The 12,609-nt window shown below is 36.4% G+C and overlaps 1 protein-coding gene across 1 annotated transcript in view; it reads right to left on the bottom strand.

The window, feature by feature from the left end:
- Positions 1-12,609, bottom strand: part of COL24A1 (collagen type XXIV alpha 1 chain) — a 342,153-nt gene that overhangs the window by 30,095 nt on the left and 299,449 nt on the right. The window contains exons 49-53 of the mRNA XM_045835493.1: positions 9,844-9,951; positions 8,453-8,560; positions 8,307-8,360; positions 7,779-7,841; positions 4,437-4,490 (exon numbers count right to left, since the gene is read on the bottom strand). Of these exons, the coding sequence (XP_045691449.1) occupies positions 4,437-4,490; positions 7,779-7,841; positions 8,307-8,360; positions 8,453-8,560; positions 9,844-9,951 (387 nt within the window). The remainder of the gene's footprint in view (positions 1-4,436; positions 4,491-7,778; positions 7,842-8,306; positions 8,361-8,452; positions 8,561-9,843; positions 9,952-12,609) is intronic.

Below are 12,609 nucleotides of genomic sequence, written 5' to 3'. Positions count from 1 at the left end.
CCATCAGCTGCCCCATCATATTTTCTTGAATCTTATCAAAGGTCTGAAGTCTCTTCCATTTCAAAGGTGATTTTAGTTTTGGGAAAAGCCGGAGTTGCGGGGTGCCAAATCTGAGCCGTAGGGAGGCTGAGTCACCTGGGCGATTTGATGTTCCACCAAAAAACTCTGCACGAGACGTGATGCATCAGTGGGCATGTTGTCATGATGAAGCTGCTAATCACTAGTTGGCCATAGTTGCAGCCTTCTGAATCATCCTAATAGTTTCCGTGGAGGAATGTTCAAGCTTAATGCAAAATTTGATGCTGATTCATTGTTCTACTCACTTAATCATTCTGAATGTGACAGCCACACAGTACACAGGCTCACTTAGTAGCATCTACCATCCCACTGACTAGTACAGTGAAGTCATCATTGTTCATACATGTGCATTCCAGTCCACTCTCCTTGGCTGCCAGGTTACAACATCATGCAACTCTTCTAATTACATTAACAATGGTTGGGTCTTTTCCAGATAGACCTTGTGTGTGTGTGTGTGTGTGTGTGTGTGTATTTTAATAGATATCTTTCCATAAAGGCTGCAATTCACATTTCTACCAGTGATAAATGAGAGTACCATTCTTCCTACATTCCTTTTTGAAAGGTTGGGTATAATATCTCGTTAATATTTTAGTTTGCATTTCTCTAATAGTTAGGATAGTATCTTTTCAAATAACTACTGACCTTCCGAATTTGTTCTTTGTCTACTGAGTTTTCTATCCTTTTCATACTAATTTGTAAGAGTTCTTTAAATAATAGCCTATTATATGTTGTATGTTTTATAATTACTTTTTCCCAACTTATACAAAGGTGGGAAAAATAGCTTTACAGTTGTGAATATGTGAAACAAAGTTTGTTCTTGTTTTATTAATTATTATATTATTTTTCATACAAATTGCAAACCTACTTTTACCTACCCCGATATTATTTTGACTTTATTTATGGACCCTGTTTCTATATAAAATTAATGTTTTAAGTATTCATATATATTTTCTGTTCATTTATAGTTTTAAGATTTCCTATTTCAATTTTTTCTTTTTTTAAAGTATATTTTACTGATTATACTATTACAGTTGTCCCAATTTTTTTCCCCTTTGCACCCCTCTGCCCGATATTCTTCTTCCTTCCAGCAATCCCCTCCTTAGTTCATGTCCATGGGTCATGCATGTAAGTTCTTTGGCTTCTCCATTTCCTACACTATTCTTAACATCCTCTTGTCTATTTTATACCTACCAATTATGCTTATTAATCCCTGTACCTTTTTCCCCATTTTCCACCTTCCTTCTTTCCACTGATAACCTTCTATGTGATCTCCATTTCTATGATTTGGTTCCTGTTTTATATAAATGTTTTATAAAAATGTTCCTATTTTATATAAAAGGTCTCCCCAACTGTTAAGCTATGATTTAGTTTTCCAGATAATTTTCTTAAGATTTTAATTGCTTCACTTTTTTTTTTACAGTAAAGTCTTTAAAAGTTCACTGAGGAGTTTTAGAAAACTTGGGTCAAATAGGATTCCAGTTTCCTAGATGGTGGTAAGACTAAAAGAAAATCTATCTCCATTGCTGTCACCAGTGTAGGAGCCAGTGTGTGGCTGAGTCCTGGTCAATAGACATAAAAAATACAATGGGAGACTTCTGAAAAAAGCTTTATATTTCCCAAGATAGATCACTTTTCACTTTGCATCATTATTCTGTATGTGACTCCTATGAAGTTGTAGCCATCCTGCTGTAAATGTAATTATGAAGCCAGCATAGGGATGGCAGAGTAGAGATACGGAAACAATCTGGTCTTGAATAACATGATTGACTCACTCAGTTAAACAAATCTGAAGTTCTTCCTACCTCAGGGCTCTTTGTAACATGACACACATTTCCTTACTGATAAAGCAGTTTGATTCAGGGTTCTTATTACTTGCAGCCAAAAGTATCCCAACTGATGTACCACTTTTGTTATAATTACATTTCTATATATGCTGAGATCTAACTCTGGGTTCTAGCCTATTACACTGATCAATTTGTTCATTTCTTTGTACTACAATATAGTTTCATTTACAATGACTTTAAAATATTGTTTTCTTATTTAGAAAAGCAAGTCTTTCATCCCCTACCACTGTTTTCTTTCACAATGTTTTGGCCATTCTCAAATGCTTATTCTTTTATAATAAACTTTTCTTAGAAGTTTCTTTTTGGAATAGAAAAAATAGAATATAGAAAAATTTTAATGTATATGCTGAATATTATAAGGGCCCTAAGGAACCATTTATAAACAAAATGTAGTTAGGTATTTTTATTTAGCCATTTCTTTACCATGTTTTTTCCAACCAATTAATATTTCATATTTTTGACAGAGGAGTAAATCATTCTGTAATCAGAAGACTATGTATTCCCAAGTTTGCTGCAGAACCACCCACTGAAATATGAGAATTCTCCCACTTATAATCTCCGGTTTAGATTATAGAGCTGAGTGGTAACTGGGGAAAGTCTAGAAAAACATCAACTTATACATTTAACATTTTAAAATTAAAAATCTAGTAAATTTGGTGGTGGATTCTTCTAACTTTAGCAGAGAGAATAGCTATACTTAATACTGTAAGTATAAAATAGGGGCATCCCGCTTCCTGTTTGAAAACACTTTGTCTAACACTTTCAAATACTTGAAAATATTGATTCCCTGCAGAGAAAAAATGTTCTCCAAATCTCAATTTGCCTCTCTCTGTGGATGATACCAGCCTGCAGTATCCATCTCAGCTGCGGATGCTCGTCAAAACATGAGAAAAACATATACAGAGACAATCAGGTCCTGTGGGGGAATAGGGACAGAAGGGCCACTCTCTCTTGTAGAGAGCGCCATTGGCCACTCTCTCTCCTGGAGGGTGCCGCTTGGCCACCCCCTCTCCTGGAGGGTGCCCCGTATCTATTCCCAAGCAGATTTTTATTGAGAATACAGACTTAGTTTGTGAATTCACAGTCTGGCAGAAAAGATCAAAAGATGTAGGTGACTTACAAAGGTGCAGAAAGAACTCTTTCTGTGATTCTGGGCAAAGTTTGGGGTTTTAATATATGAAAGGACTACAGGTTCCTAAGGTTTCCTGTCTGTGCCTTAAAATTCCAAGTTAATAACATCCTCCAGCAAACAGATCTTACAGGATCTTGCATATTCTTTGTCCCAGGCCTGAATACCCTGGGGGTCCACCGTTTCTGGTCCGGACTGCACAGCCCCAGCACATCTGAGTTAACAGAGAAGACAAAGGCAGCCAGGAGACTTGGATTTCTCACAAGGACTCAGGCTTTGACAAAGCCAAGGGGGCAGGGGTTGATGTTGATCACCCCTTCATTTCCATAGCCCCTTTCCTTAGGACATTCCCACATGATCTCGTCTGTCTTAGATTCATTCTTTTTCTTAGATTGTTATTCGTCATTGACTGCTGATCATGCAAAAGGGAAGCCAGGCATTAGAACAGTCAGCGTTCATGCCAGGGAAATAAGTTTTGTCTCCTTAGTGGCTCCTGGTCCGGAGGTCTTTCACTCAGCCTAAATCATGGGGGATTAGAGATTCCTGAGACCAGGCAGGGCGGTCCCCAACATCTCTCTACTGTGCTCTTGCATGTTTTACTATTAGCACAGTAAAATTCCCTCAAGACCCCCACCCCCAAACATTGTCTCATTTTTATCTTACTTTATCACCAAATTCCTTAAGGCACTGGCACATACTGTCACAGCTTCCTCCCCAGAGGAAAGAGCACTGGTCTTGAAATAAGAAATATCAGCTATGTAATTCACTAGCTATATCACCTTGAATAACAACATAACTGATAAAACTCATCTATTTCATTATGTCTTAAGTGTAAAAAATAATATCTACATCAAAAGTTTGTTGTTAAGAATTTGAGAAAAGCTACTATTAAATATTTTAGCTGTACTCTATCTTCTACTGCAACTTATTCTCTAGGATCACGATCAACTACTTTCTTGAAACTCATGTGGCTTAACCTTGTACTTTTCTGGTTTTCTAATTCCCACCAACTGTTTTTTTTTTTTTTCCTTTATAGTGGGCACTTCCATAGACTCAAATGTCAGCTGTCTGCTCTTCTTTTGCTATGCTCTTTCTTTCGGAATACTGATTCTTTTATTACTTTAGTGATCATCACTATGCTTATGATGCTCAACCCCTCTTCCCAACTCCAGTTTTATTTTCCTTCATCAACTCCAGTTTTAGTGCCTACCTCACTGTACATGCTTTTCTAATTACATGTGATTTCTATATTCTTAGGAGTCACCTTCCAGATGAAAATGTACATCTGTTTTGTCCTTTGCTTTTCAAGTACCCAGGGTGATCCTTTGTGGATTACTGTAGAAATAAGATTAAAGAAAAAATGACCTGTATCGTGACAAACTTACGGTTCTACCTGTTGGGCCTGTTATACCTTCTCTGCCAAAGGGGCCAGTGTTTCCCTGTTGGAGTAGAAGAAAGACAGTCATTCTCATTGCCAATACAATTCAGAAAAACTCTAGAAAATGTCTTGTGCAATGGCGAAATAGTCCATGCCTATGTAATTTTAGTTTTCACTATAAAATCTTGTATTATTAGCTGAAATCATAGGGATTTTGATTTATAGTATGTGACCCAATTCTACATATTATTTAGTTTCCTTTCAGGAGAGTTACATTGGTGTAATTCCTTATAAACTGATATATCAGCATTACAATTCCATGTATTGGTAACTTCAATAATGCCATTTTATATATGTGCCATTATATAAAAATGCAATTACTTTATATAAAGAGACTACATAGAATGATAAAATTTTGCATAGATCACAGATATTGAAGGAACAGATGTCTGAGTGACATGTGGCATGGAAATGAGAGAAACTGTGAGAAAGAACCACAGGGCATCATATGTAACAGACTAAACTTCAGTGTCTTATCTGTGAAAGTATTTCACAGGGCCACTGTGATATTTACATGTGACAAACAATTTTGAAACTGTAAGCTTTTATTGAATTATTATGATAATCTTGAATAAGCTGGATCTTTGGTCTACTCCTCCCAAACTAGGTATAGAACCTATTATTTCTTAATGAATACAAACTACCTATTTTATTTTTTTCCCTCAACCTCCACTTCCACTTTCACTTGCTGCAAATTTCAGACTTTCTGATTCACACTTAACCTTGACACATAAATGTAGATATCTAACAAGCTTTCTCTTTTTCCAACTTCTACTATGGTACAAAAAACACTATCAATTGAGATAATTATAATGCCATGCAGACCATTGACAGATTGTTAATATTAAGTTGGCCTAGAATGAGAGAAATTACCTGATACTCTAAAAGTAATCTAATGGGAGATTTTGGGTGGTGAACACACAATGCCATATATGAATGAGGTGTTTTAGAACTAACTGTACACTTCATACTTATATAATTGTATTAACCAATGTCGCCCCATATATATTTAATAAAATTTAATAAAAGTACAAAGGTTAACTTTAAGTGATAATTTGTAAATATGGTACCCAAATCTCAAAAATTCACATCATTCGATTCCCAGCCAGGGTACATTCCTGGGTTGCAGGCCATAACCCCCAGCAACCGCACATTGATGTTCCCTCCCTAAAAATAAATAAATAAAATCTTTAAAAAAAAAATTCACATCAAATCAAGACAGTTGATTTCTTAACCTAATCAAATATATCCAACTGACTGGCTTATCACCAAAAAAAAAAAGAAAGTAAAAAAATCTTTAATTTCATAAACTTGACTGTGACCTAACTCTCTGAAATAATGATTTGTTAAAAGAATGGAGAGGTATACATGGGCTCTTGACAAAGGAGACCAAAGAAGCCAAAATTGTCTACATTTATCCAAATGTGCCCAAAAGATGAGGTGCTATGGTCAGTACCAGTTAAATTCTAAATGTATATTTGAAATAAAGGACAATCCAGATTTCATACTTCAATTAATTTAACTTAATGATCAAGTATTTATTGATTATTAGCAAGTACTAGTCACTAGGCCACTTACTATCCATTCTATATGTTTTTATGCAATTAGCAACAACCTTCTAACATATCATTTGCTAAATCAGTTGTGGATTCAAATTCTGTCTCCTGTATTTAAGAACCATATGTGACCTTGAGCCGCAGACTTAGTTTCAGAGACTTAGTTTCCCTACCTGCGAAGTGGGGATAATAGCATCTCTCACAAGGTTTTTATGGGAATTAAATGATATAGGGGACACAAACTGTAAACCAGGACTGATAGTCTTCTGCTAAATATTAGCCTATCAAGACTTTCCACTGGACTCTGTAATGACTTACCAAAGAAATATCCACACTTATAAACTAGCATTTATGAGATAGTTATCTGATAACTATTGGTGAGCTGAACTTTACTATTGGTGAGCTGATCAAGTTTCTGGAGCTACAAAGCAATATAGGCTCAGAGTCTGGCCTACAGATACCCAGCACTTGGTAAGACTCTGCTTGAGACAGATGCTAGGCAGGCAGCCAACTTCTCTTTGATGACATCAAGAAAGAAGTTAATTAACTGAGAACTTAATAAAATTAGAATGAATGGATTTTAATTAGTGGAGAACCTAATATATGTAAGGACTTAAAGCAATATTTATCATAGAGAAGCCTATCATATATAACCCACTTGTGGGTAATCAAAAATTGGACTTTACATAAAAGCACTAATTTTCCATGGTTCTTCAGAAATCATAAAAATAACTAATAAATTTGCACCTGAAGAAATGTTGACAGGGGTCTTTAAATAAACATTTCCCATGGCAACACAGCTCTTTGTATTATTGAAAAGAATTTATCATAAGAATTAGGGAAGAGGCATAGAATTTCAAAAATTTGACTTTTCATTTGCACTTCTGCAGAGGACAGTGGTTTTCAGTTGCAAAGTTCTTCTTCATGATTCCTTTCTTCTGCATCTGAATTGCTCTCCTCTCTCTGCCCAGTCTCTCCACCCTGGCCTGGCCTGCTGTAAGCCATGCAGGTGCTCTACTGCTACAGCCAAACCATTGTTTGATGTTTTATTGCTTCAGTTTTATAGATTATCTCATCAATTAAGAGACTATGGTTAAGAAACAAAGCATAAACCCTAAAAGCAAAAAATAACCCCAAACCAACCAATAACCAGTAGCAACTAGTGGCTATCCTGTTTATATTCTCTATGGTTTGCAATTCCAGGCACTAAACAGCTAATTGGAGTTTTTCAGACCCTGATCTTTGCAACTCTTTAAGCAGTTCCTCATCACTCTCTGGGGATACCCACCCCTGAGCTGGGGAAACATAGCTATCAGGAAATATTTTTTAAAGTGTGGTCTGAGGAGCTCTGTGCTCATAGGCAAACCTCCTCCAGGTGGTGCATGGGGGTGGTCTATGGTCATATTAATGCTTATAGCATAACACTGCATTATGTTTTTGTTCCTAGTTTGAGTTAATAAATACATTATCCAGGGTTCACATTAATTCTGATGATTATGTTTTTAAAGAGAGAACTAGAAAGTGTGGGTGGTCCAGGGAGTCTTTTGACCAAACTATTATCTGAACTGAAAAAGGTTAAGAACCTCTGCATGTGTTCTAGTAAGTTTCTATCTTAAAAGTCATTTTATTAAGTCATTAATTTGGAGTATATTAATTTTAGAGTTCTTAACCCCAATTCCTATAATCATCAAAAGATCCCAATTCCAGGGCAGATGGAAGGACTTCACACTCACTCTCTGTCCAACGGGGCCTTTCGGGCCTGGTATTCCAACAACACCAACATCTCCCTCAGGACCCTGGGAACACAGCAAAGAACCAAAAAGACAAAATCTTTAGCTCTGTAGAAACATTTCTCAAATGAAATAATCTTGTGCCAACACACTGAGAATTGCCTTTTAAAGAATGGAATGTGATAGTTAATGATGTCCATGTTGAAGTATTTTGGAGTAATTGTATTCAGGTCTGCAATTTACTCTGAAATATGCCAGAAATGGATTGACAGGGGGAGCAAGAGATGGCTAAATGGAAGGAAAAATGAAAAGAAGAGACAAAAGCAAATTATTCAATAAAATTGATAGAAAAATACATAGTTACATAAGTTTTACAATTAACATGTTTAAAACTCAAATATATAACTCTGTACTAACTGAAAACTTTCAGATTAAAATAATAAGAGCTCAAGTCAGAGACTAAGTATTAGAATTTCAACACGTTTTTTTCCTGGTTAGCTAGAAGGCTAGCAGAAAATGATGTAAACATACTTTGGGGCCTGGAAATCCCTGGAAGCCTGTCAAGCCTTGAACACCATGTTCTCCCTGCAACATGAGCAGACACGACAGTGATTACTGTGTAGTTGTGGTTTAGTCTGCAGAATAAGTGCTTAGTGAATTTCTGAGTTGGTACATACAGGCTGCCCTTTCAGGCCAGGCTCTCCACCTGGTCCTTGATCACCTTGTGCTCCTCGGTGACCCCTTTTACCTTGAATTCCAGGTTGACCAGGTAACCCTTGTTCACCCTAAGGACAGGAAAAGAAAGGTGACCTTGACTTTAGAACCCAAATGAAACCCAAATACAGGCCTGTTCTCAGGCATAGAACAAGGCACTGGGGAAATCAAATGTGGCATGATCATCCTCCCCACCAGCATTTTCTACATAAGTAATATTTGATTATAATAAACAAGGAGTGTAGCAGTGGGGAAAGAAAATTTAAGTGTAGTCTGAAGTGTGGAAAGAGGAGGGAAGGGGATTCTTACAAAACTATAGGAGGTGGATTGTGGGGCTACAGAGAGAAAGTTGAGAGGGTGGTATATATGAGAGGGGGTGTTTATAGGTGTTGAAGCTTGTATTTTATTTGAGTGATTTTATTTTTCTGTGACCAAAGATTCTTTCAGATCAGCAAATTATCATTCACTATCTTGAGATAAAGATACAGGGCAGGGGCTTGACAAATATGGGTTCCTTTTACTGCAGGTTCACACATAAGAGGTAGGGATCTCACTATTTCTTTTCCCACTTTCAGCATTTGCTCAGCTACACTGATTTTAGTGAAAAGGGATATTTATGGAATAAACATTAACAGGAGGTTCAAACTGTAAACAGTAAGAACATGAGTCAACATTTTCAGTTTACCGTGTATAGATCAGACTGTGTGAAAATACTTTAGAAGTGGAACTGTGAAAGTCAAATTAAGAGGTAATCATGATAAGGGGCCAGTGTCTGAATCCTAGGCTTTTATCAAACGGCTTAGACACTGGACTACTGCCTTATCTGTTTAGGTCAATTCTGTGCTGAGATATTTCTAAGAGAAGTTTGTTTGGGAAGCCAATTGACATGTGACAAAACTCTATGCAATGAATGTTAATGCAAGACTTAATTACTGTCCCTCTGACTCTGAGAAATAATCTGCACTCTTATGAGATTAATTGGTTGGGCAGGCTTAGACATACAGAAAGTATATCTGAGAAACTAAGTATCTGGAAGTAAATAAGATTTTTCTCTTTGAGAAGCAGGTGGATGACACAGAGGGGGAAAAATTGCAAAATGAGTCAAAGAGCATTTTTTAAAGCATTACAGTCCTGGATTGAGGGCTGTTTTGGCAAATTACATGCACTGTAGCTGTCTCGGGAGAAGGACATGTCAAGGCCACATACTTTCCTTTTTTCCTAATGTATTATTATTATTATTAGCAAAATTTCCTTAAAAGCTATTAATCTTACCGTCCTGTGTTCTAGCCAATGAACGCAGGGCCAGTAAGGATGGTCAATGCTGCTCATCCCCCAGAACAAAACTTTAAAGTACCTTTGCACCTAGAACTCCTGGGCTTCCTGGCAGGCCTGCTGAACCCTTTGCTCCTTGAGGACCTGGAGAGCCTGTCGGTCCTGTTCTTCCTGGGCTGCCTCTGATGCCCTGAACAACATACATAAGAAATGAAAATGGGGCAATTCCTAGAAAATCCATCCAGAGGCTCAATAAATGTGGGAAGCATTGGTCTTGTGAAATGCCACTGTTCCAGGTTTGGAAGTTATCCTGGGCTTCTTTCCCAGATAAGTGAAATGTTTAAATAATGTTTTGGCCCATCTAAAACCTCTAATTATAGTTAATGTAATGGTCTTGGGTTTTTAAAATGAAAATACCGGGGCAGTACAAAGTGCATCAGCATCCTCTGGCTTAAGTAGCCTATGTGTAAAGTATGTTGGTTGTATTCTAAATTTTTGTAGTACACTCTGGTGTGCATGACAGCTCTTAGAACTCATTAATATCTCCTTAAAAAGAATATTCTGAGGGATGTTAAGTAGACTTTTTGTGGCAATCATTACTCAAAATATACATATATTGCATCATTATACTGTACAACCAAAATGAATACAATGTCATATCAATTATATCTCAGTAGAGAAGGAAGACTATTCTATTCCTCAATCACACTTGATTCCAGAAAATGTACCACAAATAGTGTGACCAGGAATAAAGTTAAATAAGAAAACTATTTCCCCAAGGCCAAAATCCTGCATTTGACAAACTATGGAACCATGGTTTACAATACAAATGTAATTCATCACCTGCTTTTTGTAGAGCTTGTGAGTTTTTACATTTTTATGTGTTAAAAAAATCAAAAGAATATTTTAAGATGTAAAAATGACATGAACTTAGGATTTCAGTTTTGTTGGAGCACAGCCTTGTCATTTATTTATGCACTGCTAATGGCTGCTTTGTGCGTAAGGCAGGGCTGAGCAGTGGCGGCTGGGACTGTAGATGGCACTCACTGCTTCGTGCTGCTCTTGTCCCATGGCATGTGCAGTGACATAGTTACAACTTGCCAGTGTTTCAAGTGGAACATATGTTGACTCTCTGTGACATTTATTTTAGCACCAGTGCATATTGGTCATGTCAAAACAACAAAAGGAAAAAAAAGTGAATTTTGACTGTTGTTTGTTTAAAGCACAGTGAAATATGGATTACTGTTATCAGATTAGATGTCAAAGCTTTGTGTATTTTATTCAGTGACTATAGTTTTGCTAAAAAATAATATACAATATATATCAACATTAGTAGCCCAAGTATTTGACACAATTTCCTGAAATGTGACAGTTAAGAAAAATTAGAAAGTTTAAAATGGAGTATCTAATCACAACAGCATTTGTCCTCAAAAAAAGAAAGAAAGAAAGAAAAGAAAGTTGCAACTAAAGTTAAGTTTTTGACAGTTCATTTGTTAGCCCAGCAAGGAAAATTGCTTCTTGATTTAATTAAATTGTGCAGCAAAAATAAACTTGTTTAAGATTGCTAGCCTTTTGGTAGGAACAGTTGCTTAAAGTGTTGAAGACATGGGAGCAGTATTAATAGTCAATGAAAAAACGAGGACAAAGCTTTGAGTGGTTTTCCTTGTCTCCAGATGAATCATCAGATGTTAGGACATAGTCCCCATCTCGTCCAAAGGAGATGGGTTCTCTTGAGTGGATGCCTGAAACCATGGATAGTAATGAACCCTGAATATGTATATGATGTTTTTTCCACATACCTACATACTTATAATGAAGTTTAATTTCTAAATTAGGCATAGGGAGAGACTAACAATAATTAATAATAGATCAATCATAACACTATGCTGTAATAAAAGTTACATTAATGTGATCTTTCTCAAAATACCTTATTGTATTGTACTCACCTTTTCACTTAAAAGAAGCACTTTATGGCTTCCCTTTAGCAGATAAGCATCACCAGCATCACTATTCTTGTGCTTTGGAGCCACATCAAGTAAAATAAGGGTCACTTGAACATAAGCACTGCCATACCTAACGGTAGATTTGTGTGTTGTCTTGCAAGGCATTCAGTATCCTATCCCTACGTGTATTATAGGAGTAACTGATGACACAGAGAGAGGATGTGCATCACATGACAGATTATGCTACATGATTTTAGGATGCCTCAAAATTCCAGAATTCTAACATAGTACCATTTCACTTCACTTTCCTTGCAATTTTAGGTAATTTTTGAGACCTTTATTCTCCAACATGAAAAAAAATGTATCTTTCAGGTGGTCAATGGACAATGCACAGCATCTGAATGAACACCGCTGAAGTTGACAGGTGCTCTAGTGGAGAATAATGACCTTAGAGTTAACTGTACACCAGAAAGTTTATTTTACTAGCAGTGCTATCAGATGTTTAATACAACACAATGAATATGCTCCAAGTTATTTATTGTTCATGTTGGTTTCTTAGAGAGAAATTTGAGGACAGTAGCAGAGTGTTCCGTACAAAGTTCCAAACACTGTTTCATACAAGTAGAGAACAAACATTTTTTATTATGAATACACAGATGGATGAGTAATTTTGCTTTCAAGAGAAACAGATGTTAATCCCTAGGCAATTTTTCCAATGCCTTAAAAATCATTTGACTAAAACCCATCAGCAAAGGGTAAGTCATTCTGAGCATATTTAAAAAATAAATAACATCACAATTTGTACAGAGGTGCTGAAACCAATCAACAATTTATCTAAGTCTTTAAAAAGTTAATAAAATGGTAAGAGTATATGATGTCTCATGGCCACAGATTTCCATTATCCT

The sequence above is a fragment of the Phyllostomus hastatus genome, unplaced genomic scaffold (assembly GCF_019186645.2).
Source record: "Phyllostomus hastatus isolate PE091 unplaced genomic scaffold, TTU_PhHast_1.1 phas_contig_209, whole genome shotgun sequence".
In the NCBI taxonomy this organism is placed as follows: Eukaryota; Metazoa; Chordata; class Mammalia; order Chiroptera; family Phyllostomidae; genus Phyllostomus; species Phyllostomus hastatus.
The sequence above is the reverse complement of the archived record's forward strand: the minus strand, read 5'-3'. Positions and strand labels throughout refer to the sequence as shown.